Genomic DNA, 17,088 nt, shown 5'->3' on the forward strand with positions numbered 1-17,088 from the left:
GGCCGCCGCGCCGCCCCGCCGTAGCCGCCGGCCGCCGGCGTCCCCGCGGGCCGGTCCAGCGAAGGCGGCGCCCGCGCCTCTGCGACCAGTGGCAGCCGCAAAGCCCAGGGAGGCGGCTCCAGCAGCCCCTCGCCGCCCCGCGACCCGGGCGCCTGCAGCCAAAGCTACCGCCTGGGGAGGAAGAGGAGGAAGAGGAGGTGACAAACTCTCCGGCTCCACGCCGCGGCCCGCAGCTCCGCGCTCAGGCATGCAGGCGCGGCGTCTAGCCAAGCGCTCCAGCCTGGGCAGCCGCCGCGGGGGCGCCGCGCTGCAGCCGGCTGGGCCGGCGTCCGCGCCCGCCCAGGAAGCAGCCCTGCACGGACTCCCGCCCCCTGCCCCGGGCCCGGGCCCAGTCCCGGAGAGCTGGAGGCCGCCTCTGCCGCCACCGCGCAGCGCCGGGACCGGCCCCCCGCGCGCCGCCGGAGCTGCCGCCTCGTCGCCGGTGCTGCTGCTTCTGGGGGAGGAAGACGAGGACGAAGAAGGCGGGAGCAGGCGGCGGAGGGGACTCGGTAGGGTGGAGGAGAAGCCCCGAGGGGGCGCGGAGGAGGAGGATGATGAAGAGGAAGACGAGGACGAGGAGGTGGTCGTCGAGGTGGTGGACGGCGACGACGACGACGAGGATGGCGAGGAGCGTTTCGTACCCCTCGGACCGGGTCGTGCGGTCCCCAAGGGCCCGGCCCGGGGCGCGTTGAAGGTGCGTGCTGGGTGCGGTGGCGCTCGTGGGACTCGCCGGACCGGGGAGGGGGACTGGCCTGGGCTCCGAACCCCAGGGCAAGGCGCCTGGCTGAGGCCAAGGACTAGAGACCCGGCCGGGAGGGGTGTGTCAGGCGGCGCCGGCGGCCGCGCGGGGCAGAGCGAGGGAACTGTTGATTTGCTTGCGCCTCCGGCCCCCTGCACCTCTCCGAGGCGGCCTCTCCTGCTTTGCTTATAGGCCGGGTCGGGTTTCTTGTCTTGTGTGGGTGTGAGGAAAGGACACTTCTCCAGGGTAGGCAGGGGAACTTGGAGGTCGGACGAGGTGGGTGACGATTTGCGCCTGGTGAGGACGGGCGAGGTGGGATGGTGGTGGTGAGATGTTTTATTCTTCCTAAGGATGCTAGACTGAACCCTTCTTATTTTGAGGACTATTCAAGCTTATTGCAACTATGGAGCAGCTTTTCTTGTCAATCTCGCAACCCCTTCCTTCACCCGAGAACAATTGTTGATGACTTTCCACGCAGGCACTTGTGAGGGAACCGGTAAGCCCAGTGCAGCAAAAAACAAGCCATTGGTTTCCGCATGCATTTTGCTAGCAGCTTTTGGCATTGCCCTTCGTTCTCCCGTGTTTAAGCTCGACCTGGGTTAGCATTTTCCCCACCTCAAAATTGCAAAGGAGGAAAAGGGAAATCGAAAAGTGGGGAGGGGGGCGGTTGGAGGAGAGGGATTTGGCTTTTAAAATGGATGTTTCAGCTGAGAATTCTAGCGAAGTCCCCCTGTGCACTGAAGCACCAGGAGATCTTTCCGTTTGTGTATCTTCAGGAGATAAGGGGTTTATTATTACACAACTGACTGGCTGGGCTTTCAGGCATGCGATTGGACAAAGCCAACCACGTTGAGGTTCATGCACCGTGTATGTTGCTAAGAAGTTTTGAGGGCAGCAAGTGGTAAGCGAGGAAGTGAGTGATTTTTCTCAAGAGTGGTTCTTAAAATCAGCTGAATAACTATTTCTTGGGAGTTTTCAAGAGGTATTTCCAGAGGAAAAAAGACAAACAAGTGAGCTTAATAGAGACTAATTTTTTTAAAAAAATCTTTTGATTCTTGCCCCCCCACCCCAAAATGAAAATCAGCTGCTGAAGCATGAAATTGTATTTCCAAAGAAATGTTAAACATTAGCAATTAGAATAGACTGAGAATAGATTTGGGCACAAATTTCTTTCCCAGACCACCCTGGAAGTTTGATCTCTGAGAGTGAGAAATGTTCAGCAAATAGTCATTTGGGATGATAGTTTTTGACAGCTGCTTGTTGGAATCTGGACTGTGACCACACTCATTACCATGGTCTGCTGAAAAGCCTGTATTGTATGGCCACAGGATATAGCTGGATTTGAATTAAGTCACATGGTATCAGTGACACTGAATAATAAGAGTAGTGACTCCGTAATATTTTTGTTCAGACATACTGAAAATGTGTCTTGTGGTTTGAATAGTGATTGCACAATTTATAATAGAAAAATTAACAATAACTTATGCTCTGTGATCAAAGCAAACTCAATGTAGGAAAAAAATCAACAGTATAAAAACAGAATATCTAGGGTGTGATAGTTGACATTATCAAAAAAGATTTTTTCACACCTCCAATTTTTAAAAATCCATTCAAATTTATAACATTGCTTGGCTCACAGCTTTTCAGAAACTTATATAATAAATGCGTTGAGATATAACTATCTTTTTTTCCTTTTAAAAACAATTGCTTTAAAGACACTATGACACTCCATCTGAAGAAATTTTGTATTGGAATATCAAAGAATTTTGTTATAATGCACATAAGAATGCAAACAGGTTCTGGGGCAGAAGCTCAGTGGCAGTGCTTGCCTAGCATGTGTGAGGCATTGGGTTCAATCCTCAGCACCACATTAAAAAAAATAAACAAAATAAAAGTATGTTGTTCATCTACAACTACAAAAAAATTTTTTCAAACCAGAATGAAAACATGTTGTATTCATGCATTCATTAGTTCAACAAATATTTATTGAGCACCTACTGTGTGCCAGGTGCCATTCTCAAACACAATGGGGAATCTTCCTGATGCTCACATTGAATGAGAGGTGTCATGACAACAATCAAAGATATGCTTATATATATGTTCACTTATTTATGACACGTGAGATTTTGATGAATGCTCTGACGGAATTAATATCCTAGAGTCTGGGCTGAAAAGAGAACATGGGACCATCTCTCTTAGGAAGAGACGTTTGATCTGAGATCTAGGATTTGCTTGGGGGGAAAAGGTCTTTCCAGGCACCGAGAATCACAATTGCAAGTCTTGAAGTAGAAAGGAGGAAGACATGACTGTGGCAGGAACTTGGTAGGAAGGCAGTATTTCACAGAAGCAGGTCTGGGTCAGCAACATAGAAAAGGTGGGCCTTTTTGAGGTCGAGTGTGAAGTCTCTGGAAAGTCTTTGGCAGTAAAAGCTTACCAGGTGATTTGCATTTCTCAGATCATGCTGTGTGAATAGAGAGCAGCAGTGGAAGCAGAGAGATCAGTTAGGTGGCTATGGCTGCTGCAGTCCACTGAGTGGTGAGGACTGCTTGGAGTTAGAGGACGGCAAGAGTGGAGTTGAGATGAATTCTGCATTCATTGTGAAGAGCAGCCTGCCAGAACTTATTGATGGATTGGGTGATGAGGTAAAGGAAAGGAAGGTAATCCAGGATGAGGCCCTGATATAAAGAGTGGTTAGTTGTGCCATTCACTGAGATTGGGAAAACTGGGAGAGCAAAAATCAAACGTTTTGTTTTTGACATCTTAAGTGTGAGATGATGATTCTTTCCTCTGAATGAAGATTGCAGTTAGGCCAGTGGCTGTAGGATGTGGAGCCAGGAAGAGGTCAGGGCTAGAAAGAGAGGTTTGGGAGCCATCAACATGTTGATGTCATTTAAAGCCCAATGCATAGGTAGTTCCACTGGGCAAGAGAAGAGAACCTTGAGCAGGTGCTGGGGCACAGGATGCTGTAAGTTTGGGTCTAGGAGAAGCCAGTGAAGATGGTTGACAGGCAGCATCCAAATAAAAAAATATAAAGTCCACTATACCAAGAGAAGAAATAATTCCAAAAAGTGGTGTGTAATGAACCTGTTGAATATTGCAGGGATATTGAATAAGAAAAAGAGACTTTTTCTTATTCAATATGGCACTTAGGGTTATCCTTGATAGAGGAAGTTTATGATGTGACTAAAAGAGCTAGCAGCAAATGGGAGTTGAGGATGTAAGAGGATTTATGAAAAAAAAAATTGACAGGTTTTCTTGGAGAACAGAGAAGGAGGGAATAGGTAGAGGGCCTATGTCTAGGTTTGTTTTTATTGTTAAAATGAGATGCAATAGACTATAGTGACTAGAGCATGATGGAAATTATCTAGAAGGGTGTGAGTGTATTAGTTTTCTGTTGCTGTGTAACAAATTACCACAAAGTTTTTGCCTTAAAGTAGTTCTCACAGTTTCAATGAAGTAGGAGCCTGGTGTCAGCTTAACTGAGCCTGCCGCCATCGGTCTCGCAAGGCTGAATTTAAGGGGTTAAGTGGATTGAGTTCTCATCTGGAAGTTTGACCAGGGAAGATTTCACTTACTTGGGCTGTAGGCAGAGTTCATTCCCCTGCATCTGTAGGACTGAGGGTCCCAGCTTCTTGCTGGCTATTACCTGGAAGATGTCCTTAGATCCTGCAGCCTCTCAACCTCACCCTGTCTGTCCTGCAGCTATTTGTCTTGTGGGCTTCAATAAGGAGAAGCTAGCAAGATGGAGTCTTCCATAATACAGTGTAATTGCAGGAGCAGATTCCATCGTCTTTGGCATATTCTTTTGGTTAGAAGTGAGTCGCAGATTCCACTCACACTTAGAGGAGGGATCATACAAGGTCCTGAATATCCAAAGATGAGGGTCATGGGTGATTACCTTAGGGAGAAACCAGATATGCAAAGAGGAGCAGACTAATTGTAGGAGGAAAGTTCTTAGGGGAAAATAGGAGAAGAATCTAGAACCCAAGTAGAGGGTTGGCCTTTGGATTCTTCTTCCATTGAGATGGAGAGATAGTAGAGAAGACAAGTCAAAATGTGGGTATATTTTCTATATTAGATGATGGTGAGATGAAGTAGTACTTGGTGAGTGGCCTCTGTTTTCCCCATGCAGGAGAAGAGAAAGGGACTAAGGGTGAGGGAGATTTGAAGTAGGAGTTGAAAGCATGAAATGGTGCATGGCAGAGCAGGAGAGTAAATATGCTAGGGAGACACACATAGAGTTGCCAGACAGTATCAAGGACCCATCCAAGGTTTGTGGTTCTGCATTTGTAGTGTAAGCAGTCTGTCTGGGTATGTGATTTTTCCCAACATTCTGTTGGCTCAAGCATAAAGTAATAATCATAAAAATAATCCCAGCTAATTTTTATTAAGTGCTTACCATGGCCGGTACAAGTTGACGTGTGTAAACTCGTTTAAACTTCATTACATCTCCGTGGATATCTGTAACATAGCCAGCAGGTATTATTGTTATCAGTCTTATTTTACAAAAGGCATAACTAACTTACTTGAAGATGCACAACTGTTAGGTGGCAGAGCAGCAGTTTGCACCCTGGGCAGTCTAATTGCAGGGCTGGCACCCTTGTGCATTACACTGTGTTGCCTCCTGTAGAGAAAGCAGAGAGCTGGGTTCAGCAGGGGCAGGGTTTCACCAGGTGGGTGAGCAGTGGAAAGGAGGAAGTCGTCAAGGATATGAGTATGTTGATGGGATATGGGATCTAAGAATAGTGAGGACAGGAATGGGTGGGGCGAGAGATGGTGAAGACCTCCTGGGTCAGTGAACTGAAGAAAACAAAGGGTGATCCAATAAAATCAATAAAACATAGGAGTGAAAAAATGGCAATAGTTTCCGAAATAATATTAAAACGAGTATTTGCAGAACCTTATGAGAAAGGAACTGTACTAAATATGTGAAGAAGGATCTTAGGAGAACTTCTGACTTGAGAGTCAGCATGGCCCTATTCTCCAAGAAAGAGTACTGATTTAGAGGTGAAATATCACACTCCAGACAGATGGCCACAGTGGGAAGCATAGGTTTGCATCTATAGCTGGGGATTTTAAATACAGCCCTTGAACTTCCTCATATGTATTTGGCATTTATATTGCCCATTCCTTGCCCATGGTTGAGGGAATAAAAGAATTGATGCTAACAAGTATTTGTAGTTTATTGATTGATTATATTAGTAGACACTAATTTAGGCCTTAAATGAAATAAGAACAACAACTTTGTATTACATGGTTTTCAGTTTCTGAGCAAAGGAAGCTATACATTTATCTGCCTTGATAAGATTCCTGGGGTACATACACACTCCTCCCCACATGTCCCCATACCTCTTGGACCCTTGTATGAGAAATATTAAGTAGCACAGTAAACACTACCTTCAACTACAGTTTAATTTAAAAAAAACCACAAAGACCCTGTCAAATAGAGGACAGATAGAATAATAAGTTGCTATTCAGTGAAGGCAAAACAGTAAGGGGCTAAGATAACAAGGCCTAGAACTGTGCTCCTCAATAGGGCATTAGCAGTTTAGGAATCAGAACCCAAGAATCTACAGAGAACATTATCATTTTTCTGAAATGATAGTTTATTGGTTTAAGAAACTTAGGAAAAACCTAAACAAAAGACTGCCAAAAGTTCTATCAAGATTTCATTTATCAGCTTGGGAATGTAGCTCAGTTGTAGAGCATTTGCCTATCATGGTAGGGCACTGGGTTTGAGCCCTAACCCCTACACCCTTCCCTCTACCCACCAGCTCCCACTGAAAGATTTGAAAAGCTGGGAAAGAATGGCTTTAAAATTAGGTGATAATATATCAGAGTTCCCACTTTCAGTGCTCAATAAATATTAATCAAATGGAATCTGCTTCCTATATGTCAGGACTTCAGGGGTGGTTAACACATCTATTAGATTATCTCTTCAGTATCAAGTGACTTTAAGGAGCCTTTGGCAGGGACTCTGCAGCAAACACTGCATTCCAATTTGCTAACAAGTATGTGTCTTGCAAATGGTCTGTCTTGTCTCTTTCTTGGCTCATGCAAAAGGCATATGTGTAAGATACCAGACAGAGTTGTCATTCATTGAATTAAGGCTGCTGGAATTGGAAAGGAAATAGATTATCTAGTAATACAAGCCCTTTGCTTGACCACTGAGGGCACCCAGACTATGCAGGGTAGATAGAATGCTTTGTCTAGCTTGGGATGGGGTGCCAGCAGATTAGGTGGGGCTCTACTAGTGCGCTGCTCTACTATCCCCGAGATACCACCCACATTTTTTGGGTTAGTTCCTTGTGCCTAAGAGCAATCTGTAGTTCACTCCCTGAGAGCTATAGATAAAGAATCACAATTTTCTGAAATGTTCCGGCACTCACTGCTTATGAACTTCTACTTTTGGAATGCTTGTTCTTCATAAAGTTTTTCAGGTAGAGGCTGCCTTACATGTGGCTGTGGTATGATATGTGGGACACTATATGAATCCTACCTGTGCCTGTCCCCTCGCCCTGTGAGAGTTCCAAGGAACACATAGAGAATGGTAACAAATTGGAAAAGAGCTGCACTTCCTTGTGAGCCAGCACCCCTGATCCCTCTGGTGGTGCTCCCTGGCAAATTTGCCTAGAAGACATAATTAATAGTCAAGCATTAACTAGGATCTCTTCTCTTTCAACATTATACTATCAGTTGCATGGAATGTCCCATAACATTCTTGATTTTGTTCAAGAATCCCAAATCCTTTAAACATTAGCAAAAAACAAGAAGTCAAGCTCCATCCTGAATCTGCTTATCCTTGCCTCTTTGAAGGAGCCAGAGAAAGCCACAGCCCTGTGGCTTCTGGGTTCTTTAAAAATCTGGGGACTCTATTAATTAGTATCCATCTGACAGATTAATGTGTTCTCCAACCTCAGGAGGGACTTGGAGGGAAAAGGAGTAGGAGCCTATTCTTCCCTCCTCCAATGTGCAATATCAGAACCTGTGATCTGTATGAAACAGTCTTGTCACAATGACTTGATGTAATGCTTGCAAAAAGTCAAAGAAACTTGACCTTTTAGTTGCCCTGTGCAATATCATTTTCAGGTACATGCATGGTTTCCATTAGACTTTCTGAATACTTGAAAACTTCCATAACTAACCCCTGGCTTAGCAAATCCATGTTATTGAAACAAGGATGATTTCCTCTGGGTTTTCGGTCCCTGTTTCTATTTACTTTCTTGGTTAGGAGATATTTATTGAAGGCCACTTCTTACAGTGTTTCTGATACACAGGTGGGAAGCAACAGAAAATAAGGGCTTATTGTCATCTTCAGGGGACCCGTAGTCTAACATAACAGTCTTGCCAAATCGTATAAATATTCCAAGTCCTTTGTCTTCTTTGCCTTTAATAAGATCATGATGAGATATTCCCAGACAGCTCACTGGACCACCACAATTTGAGATGTAACTTTGACATATACCTTACAACAATTGCAGCCAAAAAATCTATATGAAGACAATGATATGACATGACCAGGAGGTAATTCCTGGTTCACCAAAGAATAATTTTAAATCACTGAATTGGCAAATAACCTATTTACTGTGTGAAATGGAACAGAGTATAACATTGAAATACGTGGTAGTGAAATTAAGGTGATTAAGTTCATACACTTCATTGAAGATATTATTTTGGAAAATCTAGAACTTATATGAAGGACAGAAAGGTTTGGCTCTTAAATTTTGAAGGAAAAAGTGTATTTGGGGATTAGAACTTTGCAGAAGCATATAAGAGGGGTTCATTCATATTGCAGTACACCACAGGGCCTTGAGATGAAAAGGAGGTGAAGGTGCCACCCTGGTATTGCCCCAAGGGCTGACTTAGCATGGTCTGCATGCTTCACCCAGAGGTTGCAAGGAGCATGCTTGCTTTCCTTATATTCTTGTCATAATGGAAGGTAAAATGAAAGTCATATCTCGGTAATTGAGACTAATTGGGTGGCTAGTGGAAATAAGAGAATGTCAAAAATACTCCAACATTTCAAATTAAATCCAGTCTTTTGAAAGGTTATGTACCCTGAAATATCATTTGATAAAACCTGTGGTCAGGATAATTGACCTTCATCTTGGGCTTATTGGTAAGATGCCAGAGAACAGGCTTGAGTCAAAGCAAGGGATCCCACCAAGGTACCCCTACCTCACTCTTACCTCTTTGAAGATCAAGAAGCTAGGTAGGGGCAGGGGTTATGGCTTAGTGGTAGAGTGCTTGCCTAGCATGTGTGAGGCAATGAGTTCAATTCTGAGCACCACATATAAACAAATAAATAAAGGTTCATCAATAACTAATAAAAATATATTTTTAAAAAAAGTTAACACAACTTTAAAAAAAGAGAAGCAGCTATGTAGCACAGGCTCTGGGTTCAAATTCTGGCTTCTCTATCTGCTAGTTCTGTGGCCTTATCAAGTTACTTAATACCTCTATGCCTTAGGGTTATTTCAAAAATTGGGATAATATTATTCCCTCATTGGTAATTGTTACTAAATATAGCCCAGAGATCTACCCAAATTAGACTTGGATGGCAGTTTATTTCCTTTATGGTTTTGGAGAGGATTTATTTGAAGATTTTGTTCAAGAATCCCAAATCCTTTAAACTTTTAAAAAGTTATTTTGGCTGTTCCAGCCTCCTCCCTGTTTCATGCTCTCGAGGTATTTTAGAGATCTGCTTCCTAAAGTGACTCCATTCATCTGAACTCTGTGGTATTCCATGGTAATATGCAGTGAGCTTTAATCTTCTCTTTCAGCTCAGGAGGCTGTGAGTCATTTATCTACTTGTGCAAAAAGGACAGAGACATTCCATCTCCTGTGTTCATCAGTCTGTTCAGACGTATAGCTCTTGGTATTGGAGAAAACCTGGCTACCATCCAAAAGGGTAGGAAAACGCTCCTACCCCCACTGAACATTGCTGTTGAAAGCTGCTGTAGAAATAAAGTGATGTCCCCTTCCACCTCTGCCTCGCATGTGCTGAGGCTTTCTAGGGTATGGGCTTGATCTTCCCATCCTCCTTTGCACTGGTGTCTGGGGCTTGGTCTCTTGTTTGGAAAAAGGGGCATTTTGGGGTAGAAGAGGATAGGCAGCCCAAAGTTTGTCTACTTCCACTATTAAAGGAGATGTCCAAGGAGAGCAAGGAAAACTTTGTGGCTAATCAACTTCGGGAAATTCCAGTTAAAAATAGAGATAGAGTTTTTTTAAGTTATCAAATATTTCAAACAGAAAATTAGAAGAGTAATATAACACCATATATGCAAAGGGCCATTTTGAGTTTTTAGGGTGCTGAACATAGGTAGTGGCATTTCCATATTTATTGGGCTGCAGAGGCTTCCCCAGATCCTCCAGAGCACCCTTCCTTTGGGAATTATTTTGGCTTCCTAATTCCTCTTCTCAATGGAGAAAGTCGTGGAAAGTTTCTCAGAGCTTGAGATAGATAACTAACATAGTCTCTGCTACTGGGAAACCTGAGGTGGGATGGTCACTGAAGCCTGAGCCAAGGAGGTTGAGGCCAGCCTGGGCAATATAGACTCTCTCTAAACAAACAAAATGTGCTAAGCAAATGTTAAAAGCACCGAGAAGAGTTTAAGTGTTATTATCGGGCCATGCAAGCTTTGAAATATTTTTCCTCATAAAGGTGATAACTTCTTCAGTATCAAGTTTCTAGAACAAGGAATATTTCATGTGGTAGATTTTCACTTGTTTAGCTGTGAACACTGTTCTCACGTGTGAAGTTGAGAAACTAGTAGGGAGCTCTGCCTTCCCTTCCACAGACCAGGCTCCAACTGTAGGTCTAGTGGTTGAGACAGTGGGAGAAGTGTGATCATAACAGAATTACAGAGTGTCAAGGGAGCTAAAATCCACGAGGTGTTTATACCCAGGAAAGTGTGTTTATTAATCCGTTTTTCACATTCTAAAAGAAAAATGATTGAAAATGCTGGGACAGCCTAAATGAAAAGAATATTGAAATTTACTAGGATATTAGGATTGACATAGCATCGGTCAACAACACTTTGACTTATTATAGATACCGGGGTTAAGCATTTGTGAACACTGAATACCATGTGCTAGGTCTTTTTATTAGGTATTGTTAAACTTTATTTCCGTATTCCCCAGCATTCAGTGCATTACAATTTAAGGAAGGTTCTCATTGCTCACCTCATTTGACCCTCTTGATAATCTCTTCGAAGGAGGATATCATTATTTTCATTTCATAGTTGTGGGAAATAAGCCTCCGAGACAAATGGGGCAGTTTCTGCAGAAAGAAATATATATGAGGTAATTTTATATCAAATGACATAGATATTTGTCAAACATTTCAGAAAACAGTTGGGACCAACAGATTTAAAAAATAATTGGAATTGGTACCTAAGCAACAATGGAATTTTAAGGAGAGAGGAGACTTTATTTTGGAGTCAATTATAAATTAAAACAATGTGAAATACAGTTTTCGTAGGTTGTCATAAATGCTTTCCCGTAGCGTGTAAATTCTTTGCAAATCAGCTGCAAATGCTTACTGAAAATCAAATTCTAGTAATTTCTATTAATTTGAGTTAGGATCCAAAGTTTAAAGAAGATTTTTTTTTAAATACAAGCTTTTGAAAATGTTTATAACTAGCAGGTTTGTATACTTCCAACTCAAAACTGATCTCACAGAATATTAGAAAAATAATGGAAATATTAGAATAGGATCATAGAACTTACAGAAACAACTATGTGAAGAATGTCTACTTGACATTCTTGTTTTATCATTTAATGTTTATAGTAAAAGTTCTCAGAAAAGGGGAAAAATGGACACCTGAACTGTGTAAAGCCTGAACAGTTTCTTGGGGGTGGGGTGGGGAGAAAGAGGTGCTTATGGGAAAGGGAAGATTTGAAATTACCCAAGAGTAGGGGCTTCTATTTGCATTTCTTATCCGAGTATTTGGTGGGTGATAATAGGTTCTGAAAATGTGCTTTTAGTTGTCTATTGAGTGACAGCAGTACTTTTCACTCTTTATTCTTATGCCAACAGAGATCTCTTTTCCAGTATGTGTTTCTCTCCATTTCCCATATTGATTTCTGTATTTGATTTTTTTTTCAATCTAGCACAGAGGTTATTTGGGGGAAATTATTCTTGCTTTAGAAATTATAATAGAAATGATATAGTTTTCATTGTTTGTAAACTATGCCTTCTATGTGTTAAAATTAAGATGCCTCAAAGATCTTGGTTAAGTTCAGTGATAGACTGATAATTCATTTATTTTTCCTTCTGCCCTCCTATTCTTTCATTCTTTCTTTTGCTATGTCATTCAATTACATAGCTGTTTCATTGGAAAAAAAATATTCACTGAGCTTCTAGTCTTTGTCTGCACCGAGGACACGGAGGAGAGTCAGTCTTGGGGAGGGCCCCTGTTCACATTCTAGTTGGGGGGACAGTAAAATTTGTGCATGGTGGTATGTTACAGAAAGAAGATACAGGTTGGAAAGAGGAATCAGGGGGTTCTGTCTTAACTATTTCAAGTTGAAGATACTGTTACACCTGCAAGTAGAGATGTCAGGTAGGCTGGAGTTTTGTGGTGAAGACAAAGCTAGAGACAGAACTTCAGAAGTCACGGCTCTCAGATAGTATCGAGAGTGTTAGGATTAGATGAGAACACCTAGGGAGATCATGTTGGTAGAGAAGGGAAAGTCACCAGGCCTGGGCTCCAGAACACTTCAAATGTAGTGCCCCTCCATCTGTCTGTGTCTTTCTCTCAGCCACAGGATTGTGATAGAATTCACCAGCCCTCACTGTCTCCTTTAAGGTATATCATTCAGCACTCTTTATTACAGTCACAGTTGTGCAATCATCACCGTAATCTAATATTGGAACATTTCTTTTTTTTTTTTTTTTTTTTTTTAAAGAGAGAGAGAGAGAGACAGAGAATTTTTTAACATTTATTTTTTTAGTTTTCGGCGGGCACAACATCTTTGTCTGTATGTGGTGCTGAGGATCGAACCCGGGTCGCACGCATGCCAGGCGAGCGCGCTGTCGCTCGAGCCACATCCCCAGCCCCACTGAACATTTCTTTCACCCCTAAAAGAAGCCCAGTGCCCACTGGCAGTTACTCCTGCATACTTGCTCTAAATACTACGGACTCACAGCTGCACTGGTGTTTTTCTTGGTTTTCACTGCCAAGAAATCTTGTTTATTCATTGTGTTTTTTCAGGAAGCTAAAACAGAGATTAGAGGTTCAGCATGTGTGGAATAGGGGATATGAGGAAAAAGAAGAATCCAGTCCAACAAGATCAGCCATCTGATAAGTATGCTCCAGTGTTGGAGTCACCACAGCCCAGGGGGACCGGTCTCCTACAGTTCAGGAATCAGAGAGAAGACAACAGTGGGTCCTTATTTCCGTGGGTCCTTGAATTTCTTGTAAATTCAAGATAAAGCCTTAGTTCCTAGTAGTAACTGTGGAATTGAATTACATCCAGTCTACATCCTCTTAGATAATCTCTGGTTACTTTGACATCAGTTTCTAGCATCACAGACAAGTTGCTGAATGAATTAGGTAGACATTCTTCTTTCCTGTCTCCCACTTCTAGTTTCTATAGGGAAGCTCCCTTTCCTACCACCCACCCCTTATTTCTCTCTACTCCAGGATTGAGAACAGTATCAGAGTTGTTTCACACACAGCTAGCAGTGAAAATGTTTGACATGAATATAATAAGGAATGGACCTCAACCAGAGAGGTATGGATAGGAAATGAGAGCTAGAGAGTTCTTAATTTATTCAGGTTTTTAGCATTTAGGGTACCCCAAGAATTAAGCACGTTGATGTTTTGGCTAAGACCAGGATTCTACTTTTCAGGACAAAAGCTCTTAGTCCAAATAGTAAACAGGGAAGGAACATCCTGAGAGTACAGATCAAGATCCCAACCTGAGAAAAGATGCCCACAGTTATATTTAGATCCTTTGCCATGTACAGAATCTTTTGACAAACATGCTTTGGTTATCTTTCTTTCAATAGAAAAGGAAGTTTGCAAACAACAAATGCCCTAAAACAACATACGAAAGACCAGCATATATGTTCACACATACTAGACTACATACTTGTGATGTTTAACAAAGCTCAGAGAGATCCAGAAACTGCAGAAGACTGGACCCAGGATCAGATGCACATCCCCTGCTGTACTCTATTTTATTTGCTCTATTTCAACACTGACAGTGATCAACAAAGTAGGTTTGCCCTGATCAAACACATTGTCAACAGAACCCTCCCTTTTCTACCTTCTCCATTAGCAATCTGAACAGTGGTCCAGGTACTCAGAGGAAGCTGTCGTTTAGAGTTGTGTCAGTGAACCACGCAGAAGTAAAGGGTTTTGAAAAGTAAGAATTCAAGATTTTGCTTCAGACATGCATCCCAAATAGCATGGAAGGAGTATAGAAGTTTTAGTCTTAAAATCGTGCTATTCATCACTATCTGGAGATTTTTATACAAACAAATGTGTTATTGTACTCACGTATGCAAGTGCATGTACATACATACATACACACACACACACACACACACAGAGAGAGAGAGAGAGAGAGAGAGAGAGAGAGAGAGAGAGAGACACCTGTATGCAGCGTAGGCCTAGCATGATCCAAAGAAGAGTGTTTTGTTTTATTTTTTAATTATAGATGGACACAATGCCTTTATTTATTTTTATATGGTACTGAGGATCGAACCCAATGACTCACATGTGCTAGGCAAGTACTTCACCACTGAGCCATAACCCCAGCCCTGAAGAGTGGTTCTTATGTGAAAAGTGAGCCAGTGTCCTAGAAGTAGACGTTTGGGTCAGAAGTCCTTATCTGTATACATATGTACCAGCCCCACTCTCCTTGTTTCTCTGTGACCCTTTCACCAACCATGACCTCTTTTAACCTCTCTTTGTTGCTTTTCTTATCCTGTTCACTTTTTCAGTCAAAAAAAAAAAAAAAAGGTACAAAAAGGTAAAGTTACAGTCATTGTGTGGGGTGAAAGTATTTCTATTGTGCAGATGTGGAGCTGCCACTGACTTATCCCTGAGATGCTCACGAGGCTGAGAACAGAGTGTAAAAATGAGAGCCTCTCGGGTTATTGTACTGAAAAATACAAGATCAAAAGTTTAGGGGCTGGGGTTGTGGCTCAGTGGTAGAATATTTGCCTAGCATGCGTGAGGCACTGCATTCAATCCTCAGCACCACATTAAAAAAATAAAATAAAAATAAAGTTATTGTGTCCATCTACAACTAAAAAAAAATTTTAAAAAATTTTATATTAAGAAAATAAAGAAAAACTCAAACTACACTATAAATATCATTTGTATGTATTTAGTGTTGTTGGCATCCTTGGGGAAGCATTGTCCAGGGTGGAAATATAAAATCGTGATAGGCCAGAATGGTATGGAAGTTAACTCCAGGAAGTAGGTCTGTAGCTGTTATCCCTTTTTCTGCTATCACAATCCATTACTCTGGATAGTTGCTAGAGTCCTGCATCAGTAGTGGGTTGTGATGGAGATAAGACAGGGAAAAACCTGGACCTGCTGCCGATAGAGTTCCTTCTGCAAAAAGTCTTTGGAGAAGCTCAGTTTGGTCTCCTGTTTCATCTTTTCAATTCGGCATAAGACATATATCCATCCCTCTTCAGTAGGAAAATAAGCCCTGCCTGTTGATGTGTGCCTGTAGTCCCAGTTACTTGGGAAGCTGAGGCAGGAGGATTGCTTAACTTCAGGAATCTGAGCCCTGTCTGGGCAATGCAGTGAGAACGTACCTCTTTAAAAAAAGAAAAGACACAAAAGGAAAACAGACTACTTTCTTTCCCTAGAACCTTAAACCCATGAACAGATAAGAGCTATTTCATAATGTAAAAAGAATCAATTTACCAAGAAGACTTGTGTCCTGTTATTTATCTCAGTTTCTGTTAAGAATAGCATTTTAAGTATTGGGGGAGCTTATCTTGCCATCCTGCTCTCCTGGTTCTCCATACCCACCTGTCCCACTGCACTTCCTTCTATGTTCTGTGACTAAGAGAAGAGGGGAGAGGGATTTCAGAGTTCATGTTTTGTTTGTTTTTTCTTTTTAGCAGTAGGACTTGATACCTTAAATTTTGAAAGAACTGAAAGATAAATAAACTATGAGGTTTTATTTTTTGAGGGGTGGGGTACCAGGGATTGAACTCAAGGGCACTCAACCACTAAGCCACATCCCCAACCTTATTTTGTATTTTATTTAGAGACAGGGTCTCACTGAGTTGCTTAGCACTTCGCTGTTGCTGAGGCTGACTTTGAACTCATGATCTTCCTGTCTCAGCCTCCCAAGCCAGTGGGATTACAGGAGTGCAACATTCTGCCCAGCTGTGGTTTTGTGTTTATAAATTTTTAAGCTTCCTAAATATTTATGCATCTAATAACAGTTTCAAAATATATTAGAAGTCCACATAACGAAAGAGAAATAGACACATCCACAATTATAGTTGAATGTTTTAATTTTAATTGTAGTTAGATTTCTTAATTATTAAAGGGACTAGTAGCCATAAAAAATAATACTATAAGCCCGGCCGGTTGGACCACGCCTGTAATCCCAGCAGCTCTGGAAGCTGAGGCAGAAGCACTGCAAGTTCAAAGCCAGCCTCGGCAATTTAGTGAGGCCATCAGCAATTCAGTGAGACACTGTCTCTAAATAAAATACAGAAAAGGGCTAGGGATGTGGCTCAAGGGTTAAGTGCCCTTGGGTTCAATCCTGGTACTGCCCCCCCCGCCCCCAACAAAGTAATACTATAGAATATTTGAACAAAACTGTCAGCCAACTTATTTAATTAACATTTATGGAGCACGACACTGAACAATTTAAAAATAAACATTCCTTTTAATTGTACAACAAATATTTGCAAAGTTACATAAGATACAAATGGAGGGGGCAAACCAAGCCTTACCAAAGGCTTTGAACCACGATGGAATTCAATTAGAAATAAGTAACAAAAATGTAACTGAAAAATTCTCTAACATTTGGAAACCAATATTTTCTTAATAATTTAGTGGATAATGAAGAAATCACAGGGTGCTTAGGAAATAGCTTTATCTGATACCTGCAAATGCAGAAGTTGTAGAAGTTAAATTAGTGCTTAGAGGGAAGTATATCGCTTTGAGTCAGTTATCTAATCTTCCAAAGGTGGTAGACAAAGAAGGTGAAGGAAATAAAAATGATATGGTAGAAAATCAATGAAATATAAACCAGACAAACAACAGAGAAAAAAACCTATGAAACCAAAAGCTGATTCTTTTCGAAGCTCAATAAAG

General features: G+C 41.9%; 1 protein-coding gene across 1 annotated transcript in view; it reads left to right on the forward strand.

Annotated features, from left to right (window-relative positions):
• Positions 1-247: 247 nt before the first annotated feature.
• The window catches only part of Znf704 (zinc finger protein 704), a 196,785-nt gene continuing 179,944 nt past the window's right edge, over positions 248-17,088 (forward strand). The window contains exon 1 of the mRNA XM_027952803.2: positions 248-733. Coding sequence (XP_027808604.2) covers positions 248-733 — 486 coding nt within the window. The remainder of the gene's footprint in view (positions 734-17,088) is intronic.

This window comes from Marmota flaviventris, chromosome 15, assembly GCF_047511675.1.
Source record: "Marmota flaviventris isolate mMarFla1 chromosome 15, mMarFla1.hap1, whole genome shotgun sequence".
Taxonomy (NCBI): Eukaryota; Metazoa; Chordata; class Mammalia; order Rodentia; family Sciuridae; genus Marmota; species Marmota flaviventris.